The following is a 12680-nucleotide window of genomic DNA, read 5'->3' on the forward strand; positions in this document are numbered from 1 at the left end:
GGGCCTAGAGCTCCCTATGCAATGACCATCTATGAATGCGATCAACTAGATCTCTGTGTTTTGTTGCTTCAAGCTTTCCCCTGCAGAATAAGCTCTGATGGGATCTCAAATAGGAAAGAAACTGTAGTTCTTTGGCTGTGGAGCAGGTCAGGTGGGGCAGTGCGTGTGTCTGGGCCAAGGTCTGTGAACCTCTGTCCTGGGAAAAGGTCTGCCAGCTTCTCTTCCTGATTTTCCTCAAGTAATGCATAAAAGAAGGAACCTGACAAGGTAATTAGTAGAAAATACAACTGGCAGCCATTGCTGGCTGAGTCGCAGTGCACACTCCAGCAGATGTTACCATGGTTTCAAGGCTGAATTTTTCTCCTCTTTTCTCCCGCTGCCCTCTCTCTTCAGTTAATTTGTCACTCTGCTCCACAGACTCCTCCACAGTCTGCCTCCATAGACTGGTGCAGACTTAACCCTGAATAGAAGCTGGCTTTTCGATGATTTACTTTTCAAATTACGTTTATTGTCTTTTTCTCTTGAATAAAAAATAAGTGTCAAGTGACAGAATACAATATAAACTGAAGAAAATTAAAGTTAAACTCACATTTCAGAATACTTAAAATTGTATCATAATACCTGCCCCATCTTTTTGTAATCCATACTGCATAGTTGAGATCTGTCTTAAAGTGCTTTTGACCTTGAAACCTCCAGCAGGCCTATACCCATTCTTTTCCCCTTGGAGCTGTTGGCCTTCAGTCTTGCTTGAAAAATTCAGCCATGGACACAGGCTTGCTTATTATCATTGTTGCTGTTATTATCTGCTGGAATGCACAGAGCTCTCACAGTGTTACAGGCACTAAGCATTTGCTAGGCACATCAGCCATTGACAGACATTGGCTGTTCATTGGGATCGGAACTCTAGTTTGCTTCATTCCTACTTCACAACTGCCACAGCCAGTGGTCACAGGAAAGGCTCTTCTCAATGAAAAATCAAAAGTAAAGGTTCCTCTTGGGCCTCTTGGCCATAGATAACCTGATGAACAGAAGGCTACACTGTCATCGTCAACCCCCAATCCCGACTCCCCCGCCCCTCCATCTCGCAGCCAAACTTGGAGAATTAGTACAGGAGCAGGATCCACCTCAGAAGTGGCAGAGCAATGATCCCCTCACCACTAGATGTGTCCTCCGCAGTTGATCACTCCCAATCCGAAACAAGGAGTGCCCAAAATGTGTCCAGAATTTACAGCAGCTAAACATAAGAGGGCTCCATGTTATGTCTTGAGTAGGGGATGAGCACAATCTCAGAAATACCCGATTCCCTGGTATGAGCATGAAGCATCTCCAGGTCCAGCAAGGCTGCATCCAAAAACTAAACTCTGAGCTGGAAGACCTCTATATTCTGGCTGGTAGTGGCAAGCTAGGACAGCTCTCTCATGGAGTGGAGGAAACGCCCTGACATATCATGTACAAATTATTGATGGTGGGAGGGATTGTAAGGGGAGAAAAAGTGTGTGGGCACAAATTCAAAAATCATTTATCTTAGGCAAACACTATTAATATGAGCAAGCCATCATTTTATGTGCTTTACAGATATGAACTTGTTTAATTCTCTTAACACCTGATAGGATAATAGTAGGTACTATTATCATCGACTCCATTTCACAAATGATGAAACTGAGCCAAAGAGAGGTGAAGTAACTTCCTCAAGGTCATGGAGCTAGTAGACAGATGTAGAGCAGGGATTTGAAACTGGGTAATCTGGCTCCAGAATCCATGCTTTTACTACATTATGCTGCACCATTATGGAAATTTTGGAAAATACACAGAAACAAACACGATAACCTGTATGCACTAGCACCACTGGCCACATCTTGTTGTATAGCTTTCCTCTCCTTTAGATTCATATACCATACAATACATTACATATACTTCTTTTACAAGGAATCATATTCTTTATCTTGGTCTTAAAAACATTTCCCCTATCTGTACACACAGCCTTACAATCGTTATTTTGAATGTTGTATAGTATCTTCTTGTGTGGCTAAAACATTATTTAAGCAGTACCCGACTGAGGGGCACTTAGACTGCTTCCAATGTTTCTCCATGACTGAACTCTGCGAGAGGCAAAAGGGTGACAGGCTTTTTAAAAAACTACCTTTTCAACCCAATTAGCTACAACTGCAGAATAAAATTAACAAACGAAAACTGCCAGGGAGGGCAGCCCTGTGTACAGGAGGAGAGAGCAGAAGTTGGCCACCACCACAGTTCCCCTGCTTCCCTTTGTCTGGCGGCCCCGCGGGATTGGCCAGAGCTGGCGCCGAGGGACTGCAGAGCCTCCCCGCGGCTCCTACTGCGCACGCATGAAAAAAAGCCGGGTTGGGGGGAGGGGAGGAGTTTCGGGGGTAGAGTCTGGGGAGTGGGGTACCTGGTGCAAATTAGGGCGCGTGAAAGAAGTCACAAAAAGCGCAGTGGCGGGGCTTCCCGCCCTAATCCGGCCTTTGTCTCCGCCCCTCTGCCTTTGTTTCGGCCCCAAGCGTCTTATTGGTCAGACATCTTCAGCCCCATTGGTCCAAGAGCCAAAGGACGGGGTCTGCCCCAAGCTGTGCCTGCTTCCGGAGCCGCAATAAGAACGGTCAATTGAGATGCGGCTTTCAGGCATTTGTTTAGGACATGCCCATGGTGGGGGTTCTAAGGGGCTTGTACGGTAACTGGAGCAGTTCAGAGTTCAACAACAAGCTTCCAAGATGCCGCCCAAAGGGAAAAGTGGTTCTGGAAAAGCGGGGAAAGGTAGAGCGGCCAGAGCGATCAAGGAGAATGGGGGCGGGTGAGGAGCGAAGGGAGGGAACAGACAGTCCATCTCTGGAGTCCGGGACGGACGCAGCAGGTAGCCAGTGGCCCACAGTGCTGCCATCGATTACCTCTGTAGGAATACATTGGGCTACGGTTCAGGGACCGTCCTGGTGGGTAATGGAATCTGGTGGGGATAGTTCCTCGGAAGCGATGACTTAGGGCTGCTATTTCAAGGGGTTATTAGAGCTCTAAAATTGGGTCTTATCAAAAGCCAGCAATAGGAAGTACACATTGATTATGGTTCTTAAAGTTCACTTTAATGCTTACAGAATGACATGTCCACCATCGGGGAAGGAATCATTCATCCATTGAACAGAAACGTGTCAGGCACAGTGCTAAGCGCTGAGGATATAAAAATAAGACAGAGGGCTGGGCGCGTTGGCTCACGCCTATAATCCCAGCACTTTGGGAGGCCGAGGGAGGGTGGATCACGAGGTCAGGAGTTCGAGACCAGCCTGGCCAACATGGCGAAACCCCGTCTCTACTAAAAATACAAAAATTCGCCAGGCGTGGTGGTGCGCGCTTGTAATCCCAGCTACTCGGGAGGCTGAGGCAGGAGAATGGCTTGAACCCGGGAGGCAGAGGTTGCAATGAACCGAGATCGCGCCACTGCACTCCAGCCTGGGCGACAGAGCGAGCCTCTGTTTCAAAAAAAAAAAAAAGATTTTGGCCTTAAGGAGCTCCCGAAGTAGTGAGGGAGATAAAGGCTTAGTGATCATAAAGCACTGTACTAAATGGAGTGTTGAGGGATGTGTATGGTATATAATAGAAATTGAGGGAAGTGCTTCATTTAGCTGGGGAACAGGGAACGGAAGACTTCCTGGAGATGAATTAGGCAGAGGTCAAGATGGGCATTGAGGGTAGGTTAAAGCATTCCTTACTTGGGGTCCAGCAGCAAAAGCACTGAGGTGAGAAACAGCATGATGTGTGCAGTGTAGTGTTGCTGGAGCAAAAACTCAAGGCAGAATGGCAAATGGTGAGAATGAAAACAGAAACAAAGACCAGATCATGGAGAGTGCTATATATGCTGCTAAGAAGGACAGTTAAGGATCAGAAAGACCTGTAAGGACATTGTCGTGGTAGTCTTGGTGAGAGATGATGGTGGACTGACCTAAGGGAGTGGCTGTGGGAACTGAGAAAAGAGAAAAGATTCTGTAAATATTAGGATGTGAAATAGTCAAGACTTGGTGATTTATTGGGTTGGGGAGGGAGGATCAACGATCATTCTGTTTTCTGGATTGTATTTCTAACCTGTTGCTGGTCCTGCAGGGTAACATCAAGGATACATGAGGAGCAGGGATGAGATTGATGAATTCACTTTCAGACAGATTGGCTTTGAGGTGTCTGTGGGACATCTCAGTGGAGATGTAGTCAGGAAGTGGTTGGATATTTGAGTCTGAAGTTTGAGGGAGAGGTCTAGACTGTACATGTAAGTTTTAGGAGTCATTAACTTATAGATGGTAGTTGAGCCCATTAGAGTGTATGCAATTATCCATGGAGAGTTTATAGAATGAAAAGAGCAGGGAGCAGAGGATGTGATCCTAGGACAGGCAGAGAAAGAGGCAGACAGATAGAGGGAGTGCAGAATGGTGGCCAGAGGCTGAAGAGACCAGAATGTTTTAAAGAGAGGGTATAGTCTATCAAGCACAGCAGATTTGGAAATTAGAGGTGGCCTTCGGTAAAAGTGGTTTCAGTGAAACAGAAGCCAGATTGCAGTGACTAGAGAACTGACTGGGAAGTGGTAATTTGGACTTCTTGGAAAGTTTTAATTGAAAAGCATGGAAATGGGATGGTAGATAGAGAAGGACAGAGGATTAAGAGAAAGTTTTATTTTCTTTGCTTCTTTGGAATGGGGAAAACTTGGGAGTGAAGCTGAAGGATCCAGTAAAGTAAAAGGTGAAGGCACAGAAGAGTGAGATTTAGGAGAAAATGGAATCCAGGACCTAGGGGGAGCAGGGACACCTTATGCTTGAGGTCATAGGAAAGGAGATGGAGGGGCAGGGACTCAGTAGGCATCTTGAGAGTGGTAAAGGTCTGGAATATCGTAATGGGAGAGGGAATGAAACACAAAAGAAGTGCCCTCAGGGCTAGGAGCCTGACTAAGATCAAAGGCCATGAATTTGTAGACTACATAATCTTCACAGTCTGATTTACCTAGTACCATGCAACTGGCACAATATAGGATTGAAAAGAGCTAGGTGCAGGCTTAAGCCATGGTTGAGGTTTTGTTAGGCAGTTATGATAGGAAGATAGCAACACAAGGGAATTACAAGGGCCAGTGGGAATGCAGTTCAGATGAACGAACATGGGGTCCAGAGTGGGAAGGGAAAAAGAGGTCTGGTGGTCTAGGTGAATGTAGCAGGACGAAGGGACTGGGGTCGAGGGAGAGGTTCTGTGAAGTTAAAGAGCTGGTATTGTGGGAATGAGACATGAGGAAGCTGGAAGGACAGGAGGTTATAGCCAGAGACTGAACTAGTTCTGAGTGGCACAGTTCCATCGTGCGCCCCCAGGGCAGGTAGCTTGGAGTAGAGAGCATGACATTCGGGAAAGAGACCTAGAACTGTGAGATTCCCCAAGATAGATGGTGGGGTCACTCAAGGTAATGGCAGAAGTGAGGGTGGAGAGGAAGCCCAAAGCTGATGCCAGAGTCGTCAGGAAATCAAAGGCAGTGAGGTGGCAGTCAGAAGATGATAGCATCGGCCAGGCGCGGTGGCTCACGCCTGTAATCCCAGCACTTTGGGAGGCCGAGGCGGGCAGATCACGAGGTCAGGAGATCCAGACCATCCTGGCTAACATGGTGAAACCCTGTCTCTACTAAAAATACAAAAAAAATTAGCGGGGCATGGTGGCGGGCACCTGTAGTCCCAGCTACTGGGGAGGCTGAAGCAGGAGAATGGCGTGAACCCGGGAAGCGGAGCTTGCAGTGAGCCGAGACCGCGCCACTGCACTCCAGCCTGGGCGACAGACAGAGCGAGACTCCATCTCAAAAAAAAAACAAAAAAAACTTTTCAATGGCTCCCTATTATGTCTAGGATAAATCCCAAGTGGGGCCAACAGGCCTCAATGCCCTGACCCTCAGCTACCTCCCTCAGGCAGGCTCATCTGAGTGCACTCCCACCTCAGATTTGGCTTCATCCATACAATTTCTTACACATACCATGTCATTTCCCCCATTCTGGAGTGTCTCCTCATCCTTTCTTCGGCTAACCAGCTCCTACTCATCCAGGGCCTTCACTGGCTGGCTCCAGTGTCCCTCTGTGCTTCCACAGCCCCCTGTCCATAACCATCTCTGCATCTCCTGCATTCTCCTGAAATGATCTGTCTTCCTCACTAGAATATGAGTTTTCTGAAGGAAGGTACATGGCTTGTTCATCTTTGTACTCCCAGTGCCTGGAACTCAGTAGTTGTATAGGAAATGTTTATTGAACTGAACCCTTAATTCAACTGTAATTCTTAGGAACATCAGCCTCTAGCAGTACATAGGCTGCCACTGACACAGAAGTTACCATAATAGTAAAATGACATACTTGTAAAATGTAAGATGCTGCTAATGGTTCTAGGAAGACATCAATAGGCAATGTAGTAGACTCTAGAAATTTGGACATGAATGTATTCTTTAGCCAAAAATGGGTAGTTGGAAATTTGATCTTTTTAAAAAATATATTCTTGGAGATTTTACTTACTGGAATTGTAATGCTTGAACACATAGTTGCAGTACATGATAGAACTCTTACAAGAACTTAGGAGTCTGCCCTCAGAAGGCAGGGTGTTAAATTGGACGCAGAGAATCTGGGCCAGGCTTCCGGAGCTTTCATTCACCTATGAGCACACTCATTTGTGTATCGATTTTCTGTGAAGGGTTTATATAGGGCACAGATTTCCTGTTTGAAGAAAGATGGGTCAGATTAATTTAGCTTGATGTTGCAAAGCAAGCTTGTCCAACCCATGGCCCACGGGCTGCATACGGCCCAGGACGGCTTTGAATGCAGCCCAACACAAATTCGGAAACTTTCTTAAAACATTATGAGACTTTTTTGTGATTTTTTTTTTTTTTTTTTTTTTAGCTTGTCAACTATCATTAGTGTTAGCGTATTTTGTGTGGCCCAAGATAATTCTTCCATTGTGGCTCAGGGAAGCCGAAAGATTGGATACCCTTGTTGTAAAGTGTCTGGCCGAGTTCCCTTTTGAAGTGTGGCGTTATGATGGAAATATCCACTCCCGTTGTGTGTTGGACCTTTCTGTAAACATGGAGGTGCAGTTTAAATGAGTACCTGTCATCTCTTCTCTAAAGGGGGAGCAGCCTCTGGGAGTGACAGTGCTGACAAGAAGGCTCAAGGTCCCAAAGGTGGTGGCAATGCAGTAAAGGTGAGTTACTGGTTCCTTTTTTTCCATGTTAAATATAAATTATATTTATGTGTTAGTACACATAAAAGACAGAATGCTTAACTCATTCTAACAGGCTAGCCTAACACTGGTATAAAATCAAAATAACACAAAATTGTAGCTGGGCACAGTGGTTCACACCTGTAATCCCAGCACTTTGGGAGGCCAAGGCAGGCAGATCAGCCTGGCCAAAATGGTGAAACCCTGTCTCTACTAAAAATACAAAAATTTGCCTGGTGTGGTAGGGTACACCTGTAATCCTAGCTACTTGGGAGGCTGAGGCACGAGAATCAAGAATCGCTTGAACCGGGAGGCTGAGGTTGCAGTGAGCTGAGACTGCGCCACTGCACTCCAGCCTGGGCAACAGAGTAAGAGTCCATCTCAAAAAAATAAATAAATAAAAATAAATTTAAAAAAAATGGAAAATATAGACCAGTCTTGCTTATGAAAAGTAATTCCCTTTAAATATTTTCTCATATACTTTCTCAGATACCCAGAATTTCTTCATACTTTTTTAGTATTGTTCCTTAAAATGCATTAAGTTAGATCTTCCCAGTAATTGAGTTATTTCTCAGGACAAAATAATCAGGACAAAATAATATTTTATGAAACCAAGAGATTAGATAAGTGTTAAAAGGCCTCTGCTGAATAAACAGGCAAGGGTGCAGGTCTCTTTAGAAAGCTCCCCCACTGGTGAGCTACAAACCAGGGTCTTGACCATGAAAATGGGGGCAGGAGAAAATCAGCAAATAATTATTAGAAATACTTAACCTAGTCCCAGAGGAGTATCTGCTGGGAGAAAATTTAATCTGCAAACTAGTAAGTGCTATGTAACAAGGCAATTTCCATGTTTTAGTCAGGATATGGGAGCCTGTACTTTGATTCATTCATTCAGTAAGGACTTAGTGACATCTGCCCTGTGCCAAGCAATGTATTAGGCTCTGGGGATTTTTTATTATTTATTTATTTAATAAAAAAGTAAGAGATGGGCCAGGCACAATGGTTCACTCCTGTAATCCCAGCACTTTGGGAGGCCAAGGTGCGAGGATCACTTGAGCCCAGGAGTTTGAGACAGCCTGGGCAATATAGCAAGACCCTGTCACTAAAAAAATAAAAATAAAAAATTAGCCAGACGTGGTGGTGCACACCTATGGCCCCAGCTACTCAGGAGGCTGAGGTGGGAGAAGCGCTTGAGCCCGAGAATTTGAGGCCACAGTTAGCCATGATTGTGCCACTGCACTCATCCTATGCAACAGAGCGAGACCCTGTCTCAAAAAAATAAATAAAAAGTAAGAGATGGTCCTTGTTATCACAGGCTACCTAGGAGCAGTTAGGTAAAGATATATATTTCATTGCTGTATGATAAGCATAGCAGTGGAACTGCATCATATAAATTCAGCCATACATGTGTAGCCTAAAAAAGAGAGATCATGTAAATGGTGTGGACTGTTCTGCCCACTCTTCTATTCAATGAACCTATGCCCCACAGAGAGAGAGAAAGAGAGAGATGAGAGACATGCACCTGCTTTTCTATAGTTGCCCTGAATTCTTGTATGAGCATCCAATCATGTGAAATGGGGTTCTGGTATCCAAAGGTAAGTTTTCATAAAACATAGCCTCTAAATACAACCCAGTTACTTCATCTGGTGTTCAGCTGAAGAAGTGATCATTGTTACAAATGGAGTAGAGCGTGTCTGGCTATGTCTGGGCTTAAATGAGAGCTGACATGCTGGTCTCCCATATGACATCTTCATAAAGGGATATTCTAGGGTAATTTTGGCCATATGCAGTTTTCACCTAATATGCTTTTACAAGCATCTAACCTAAGAGACTGTTGCACTACATATGGCTTTAGCTACTTTTTTTTTTGAAACGGAGTTTCACTCTTGTTGTCCAGGTTGGAGTGCAATGGCACGATCTCAGCTCACTGCAACCTCTGCCTCCCAGGTTCAAGCAATTGTCCTGCCTCAGCCTCCCAAGTAGCTGGGATCACAGGTGCCCGCCACCACGCCCAGCTAGTTTTTTGTATTTTTAGTAGAGATGGGGTTTCACCATGTTGGCCAAGCTGGTCTTGAACTCCTGACCTCAGGTGATCCATCTGCCTCGGCCTCCCAAAGTGCTGGGATTACAGGTGTGAGCCACCATGCCTGGCGGCTTTAGCTAATTTTTTAAAAACTTTGTTTTGTTGTTTTTATCTTTGTAGAGATGGAGTCTCACTATGTTGCCCAGGCTGGTCTTGAACTCGTGGCCTCAAGCGATCCTACCGCCTCAGCCTCCAAAAGTGTTAAGATTATAGGGGCATGAGCCACCACACCTGGTGCATATGGCTTTAAAGAGGCATCTGACCCTCTCTGGAAAAAAAATAAGTTCAATGTGGCCACTCATGAGATATATGGAAAGGAGTGGCACGTTATTCACTAGGAAAGTAGATTAGGGTTAAATTTTTTTTTATAAAGCCTTTTATTTTGAGATAATTATAGATTCACATGCAGTTGTAAGAAATAATACATCTAGCTGGGCATGGTGGCGTGTGCCTGTAGTCCCAGCTACTTGGGAGGCTGAGGTAGGAGGATTGTTTGAGCCCAGGAGTTTGAGGCGGCAGTGAGTCATGATCACGCCACTGCACTCCAGCCTGGGCAACAGAATGAGACCTTGTCTCTAAAAAAGAAAAAGGAAAAGAAATAATACGTATTCCTTTGTTTCTCCCAATGGTAACACCTAACAAAACTATAGCACAATGGCACAAACAGGATATTGACATTGGTGTAGTCAAGATACAGACAATCCTACCACTACAAGGATCCCTCCTGTTGGCCTTTTATAACTATACCCGCTTCCCTCCTGCCCCACCTCTGCCCCCTTAACCCATGGCAGCAACTTATCTGTTCTCCATTTGTGTAACTTTATAATGTCAAGAATGTTATATGAATGGAATAATACAGTATGTAACCTTTTGGGATTGGTTTTATTCACCCAGTATAATTCGCTGGAGATTTCATTCAAGTGGTTTTGTTTATCAATAGTTTATTCCTCTGTATTGCTAAATAGTACCGGTTGAGTATCCCTAATCCAAAAATCCAAAATGCAAAATGCTGTAAGATCTGAAACTTTTTGAGCGCTGACATGAAACTCAAAGTAAATGCTCATTATAGCATTTCAGATTTTGAATTTTCAGATTAGATATGCTCAACTGGTAAGTATAATGCAAATATTCCCAAATCCGAAACACTCTGGTCCCAAGCATTTTGGATAAGTGATATTCTTTTTTTTTTTTTTTTTTTTTTTTTTTTGAGACGGAGTCTTGCTCTGTCTCCCAGGCTGGAGTGCAGTGGCGCGATCTCGGCTCACTGCAAGCTCCGCCTCCCGGGTTCACGCCATTCTCCTGCCTCAGCCTCTCTCAGTAGCTGGGACTACAGGCGCCCGCCACCACGCCCGGCTAATTTTTGTTTGTATTTTTAGTAGAGACGGGGTTTCACCGTGGTCTCGATCTGCTGACCTCGTAATCCGCCCGCCTCGGCCTCCCAAAGTGCTGGGATTACAAGCGTGAGCCACCGCGCCCGGCTGGATAAGTGATATTCAACCTGTATCCCGTGATGTGGAAGTGCTGTAGTATGTCGAACCATTCACCTGTTGAAGGACAGCTGGGTTGTTTCAAGTGTTTTTTGAAGGCCCCAGTCGGTGAGGGACCCTGGGACCCTCCAGCCTTTTAGGGTTCAGCTCCTTTCACATTCTGTCATTCTGCTTCAGACCCCACCCCAGTGCCCACACCCTGCCCTTTTGTCGCTATAAGCTGTGCAGATTCTGAGACCCATCCACTGACCACAGCTTCCCTTCTTCCCCTTCCCTTCCTGCCTCCACCAATCCTGTTCCTCTGTTCTTCTCCTCACAGACACCCAAGCCCTCGAGCCCACCCTGATCTCCCCACTTTCTCCTAGGCTTCATGTTTGTTTTCCTATCCCCTGCACACTCAAAATTAGGCCTAAGGGCTTGAACGTTGGATGGAGGAGGTCCAATTTTTCTTTTGGCCACCTCCCTGTATCCACCTCCCTGCTACTCAGGATCAATCCAATGGTCTACTTTCTATGCACTTAAAATCAGAACTATAGTTAGAAGAGAAGAATTCGAGTGGTTCTAGTATAAAGAAAAGACAAATATTTAAGGTGATGGATATTCCAAGTATACTGATTTGATCTTTACCAATTATATGAGTGTATTAGATTATTGCATTACCTTGAAACTGTACATCTACTATGCATCAATAAAAAAGAAAGGAAGGAAAAGAAAAGAGAAGATAGATTTCTTTGAACACGTCTACCTTGGGGCAACTTAAATATTAATACTTGATTTTTAATAAGTATGTAAATAAAATATTTACTAATAATTCCAATATGAGTATTGTATTTGCTCATAGATTAACTTATTTCAGTAGCTTGGCTCAGATTCGAAACAGTTACTTAAGAAAGAAAAATTCAGCCGGGCGCCAGTGGCTCACGCCTGTACTCCTGGCACTTTGGGAGGCCAAGGCGTGCGGATCACCTGAGGTCAGGAGTTCAAGATCAGCCTGGCCAACATGGTAAAACTCTGTCTCTACTAAAAATACAAAAATTAGCCCGGTGTGGTGGCGGGTGCCTATAATCCCAGCTACTCGGGAGGCTGAGGCAGGAGAATCACTTGAACCTGGGAGACAGAGGTAGCAGTGAGCCATGATTGCACCACTGCACTCCAGCCTGGGCGACAGAGCAAGACTCCATTTCAAAAAAAAAAAAAACTCCCCAGAACTGCTGGGCCCTACTGGAAAGTCACCCAGCCTTGGGGATTGGGACTACTAATACTTGGTCTCTAACTTTACCTAGGCCCTCAGTGCTGCTCAGCAATCCTTTACCACCCACCTGTAGCCATCCACCACCCCACTCCCATCAGTCAACAGAGAACTTCATTCCATGGTTCTCAACCCTAGATGTACATCAGATTTGACTAAAAAAATACCAGTGCCTAGGGTCTCACCCCGGACCAACTGCATCAGAATCTCTTGGAGAGGGGCCTGGACTTTTTCAGAAGGGCTGGGCTGTGTGGCTCATGCTTGTAATCCTAGCACTTTGGGAGCCCGAGGTGGGTGTATCACTTGAGGTCAGGAGTTCGAGACCAGCCTGGCCAACATGGTGACACCTTGTCTCTACTGAAAATACAAAAATTAGTTGGGCATGGTGGCATGCGCCTGGAATCTCAGCTACTCGGGAGGCTGAGGCAGGAGAATCGCTTGGACCCGAGAGGCGGAGGTTGCAGTGAGCTGAGATCGCGCCACTGCACTCTAGCCTGGGCGACAGAGTGAGACTCTATCTCAAAAAACAAAAACAAAAAACTTTTTTAGAAGCTCTGGAAGTGATTCTAATATGCTGCCAGGGTTAAGAAACACTCATCTAGTCTCACAGGTTAGTGTGAGGATTTAATGAGATAAGTACTCA

At 45.2% G+C, this 12680-nt stretch overlaps 1 protein-coding gene across 2 annotated transcripts in view; it reads left to right on the forward strand.

The window, feature by feature from the left end:
- Nucleotides 1–2671: 2671 nt before the first annotated feature.
- The window catches only part of PIN4 (peptidylprolyl cis/trans isomerase, NIMA-interacting 4), a 95685-nt gene continuing 85676 nt past the window's right edge, over nucleotides 2672–12680 (forward strand). For both annotated transcript variants that reach the window (XM_030807074.1, XM_003280872.4), the window contains exons 1-2: nucleotides 2672–2772; nucleotides 7127–7200. In XM_030807074.1, coding sequence (XP_030662934.1) covers nucleotides 2730–2772; nucleotides 7127–7200 — 117 coding nt within the window. In that variant the 5' untranslated portion in view covers nucleotides 2672–2729. The remainder of the gene's footprint in view (nucleotides 2773–7126; nucleotides 7201–12680) is intronic.

The sequence above is a fragment of the Nomascus leucogenys genome, chromosome X (genome assembly GCF_006542625.1).
Source record: "Nomascus leucogenys isolate Asia chromosome X, Asia_NLE_v1, whole genome shotgun sequence".
NCBI lineage: Eukaryota > Metazoa > Chordata > Mammalia > Primates > Hylobatidae > Nomascus > Nomascus leucogenys.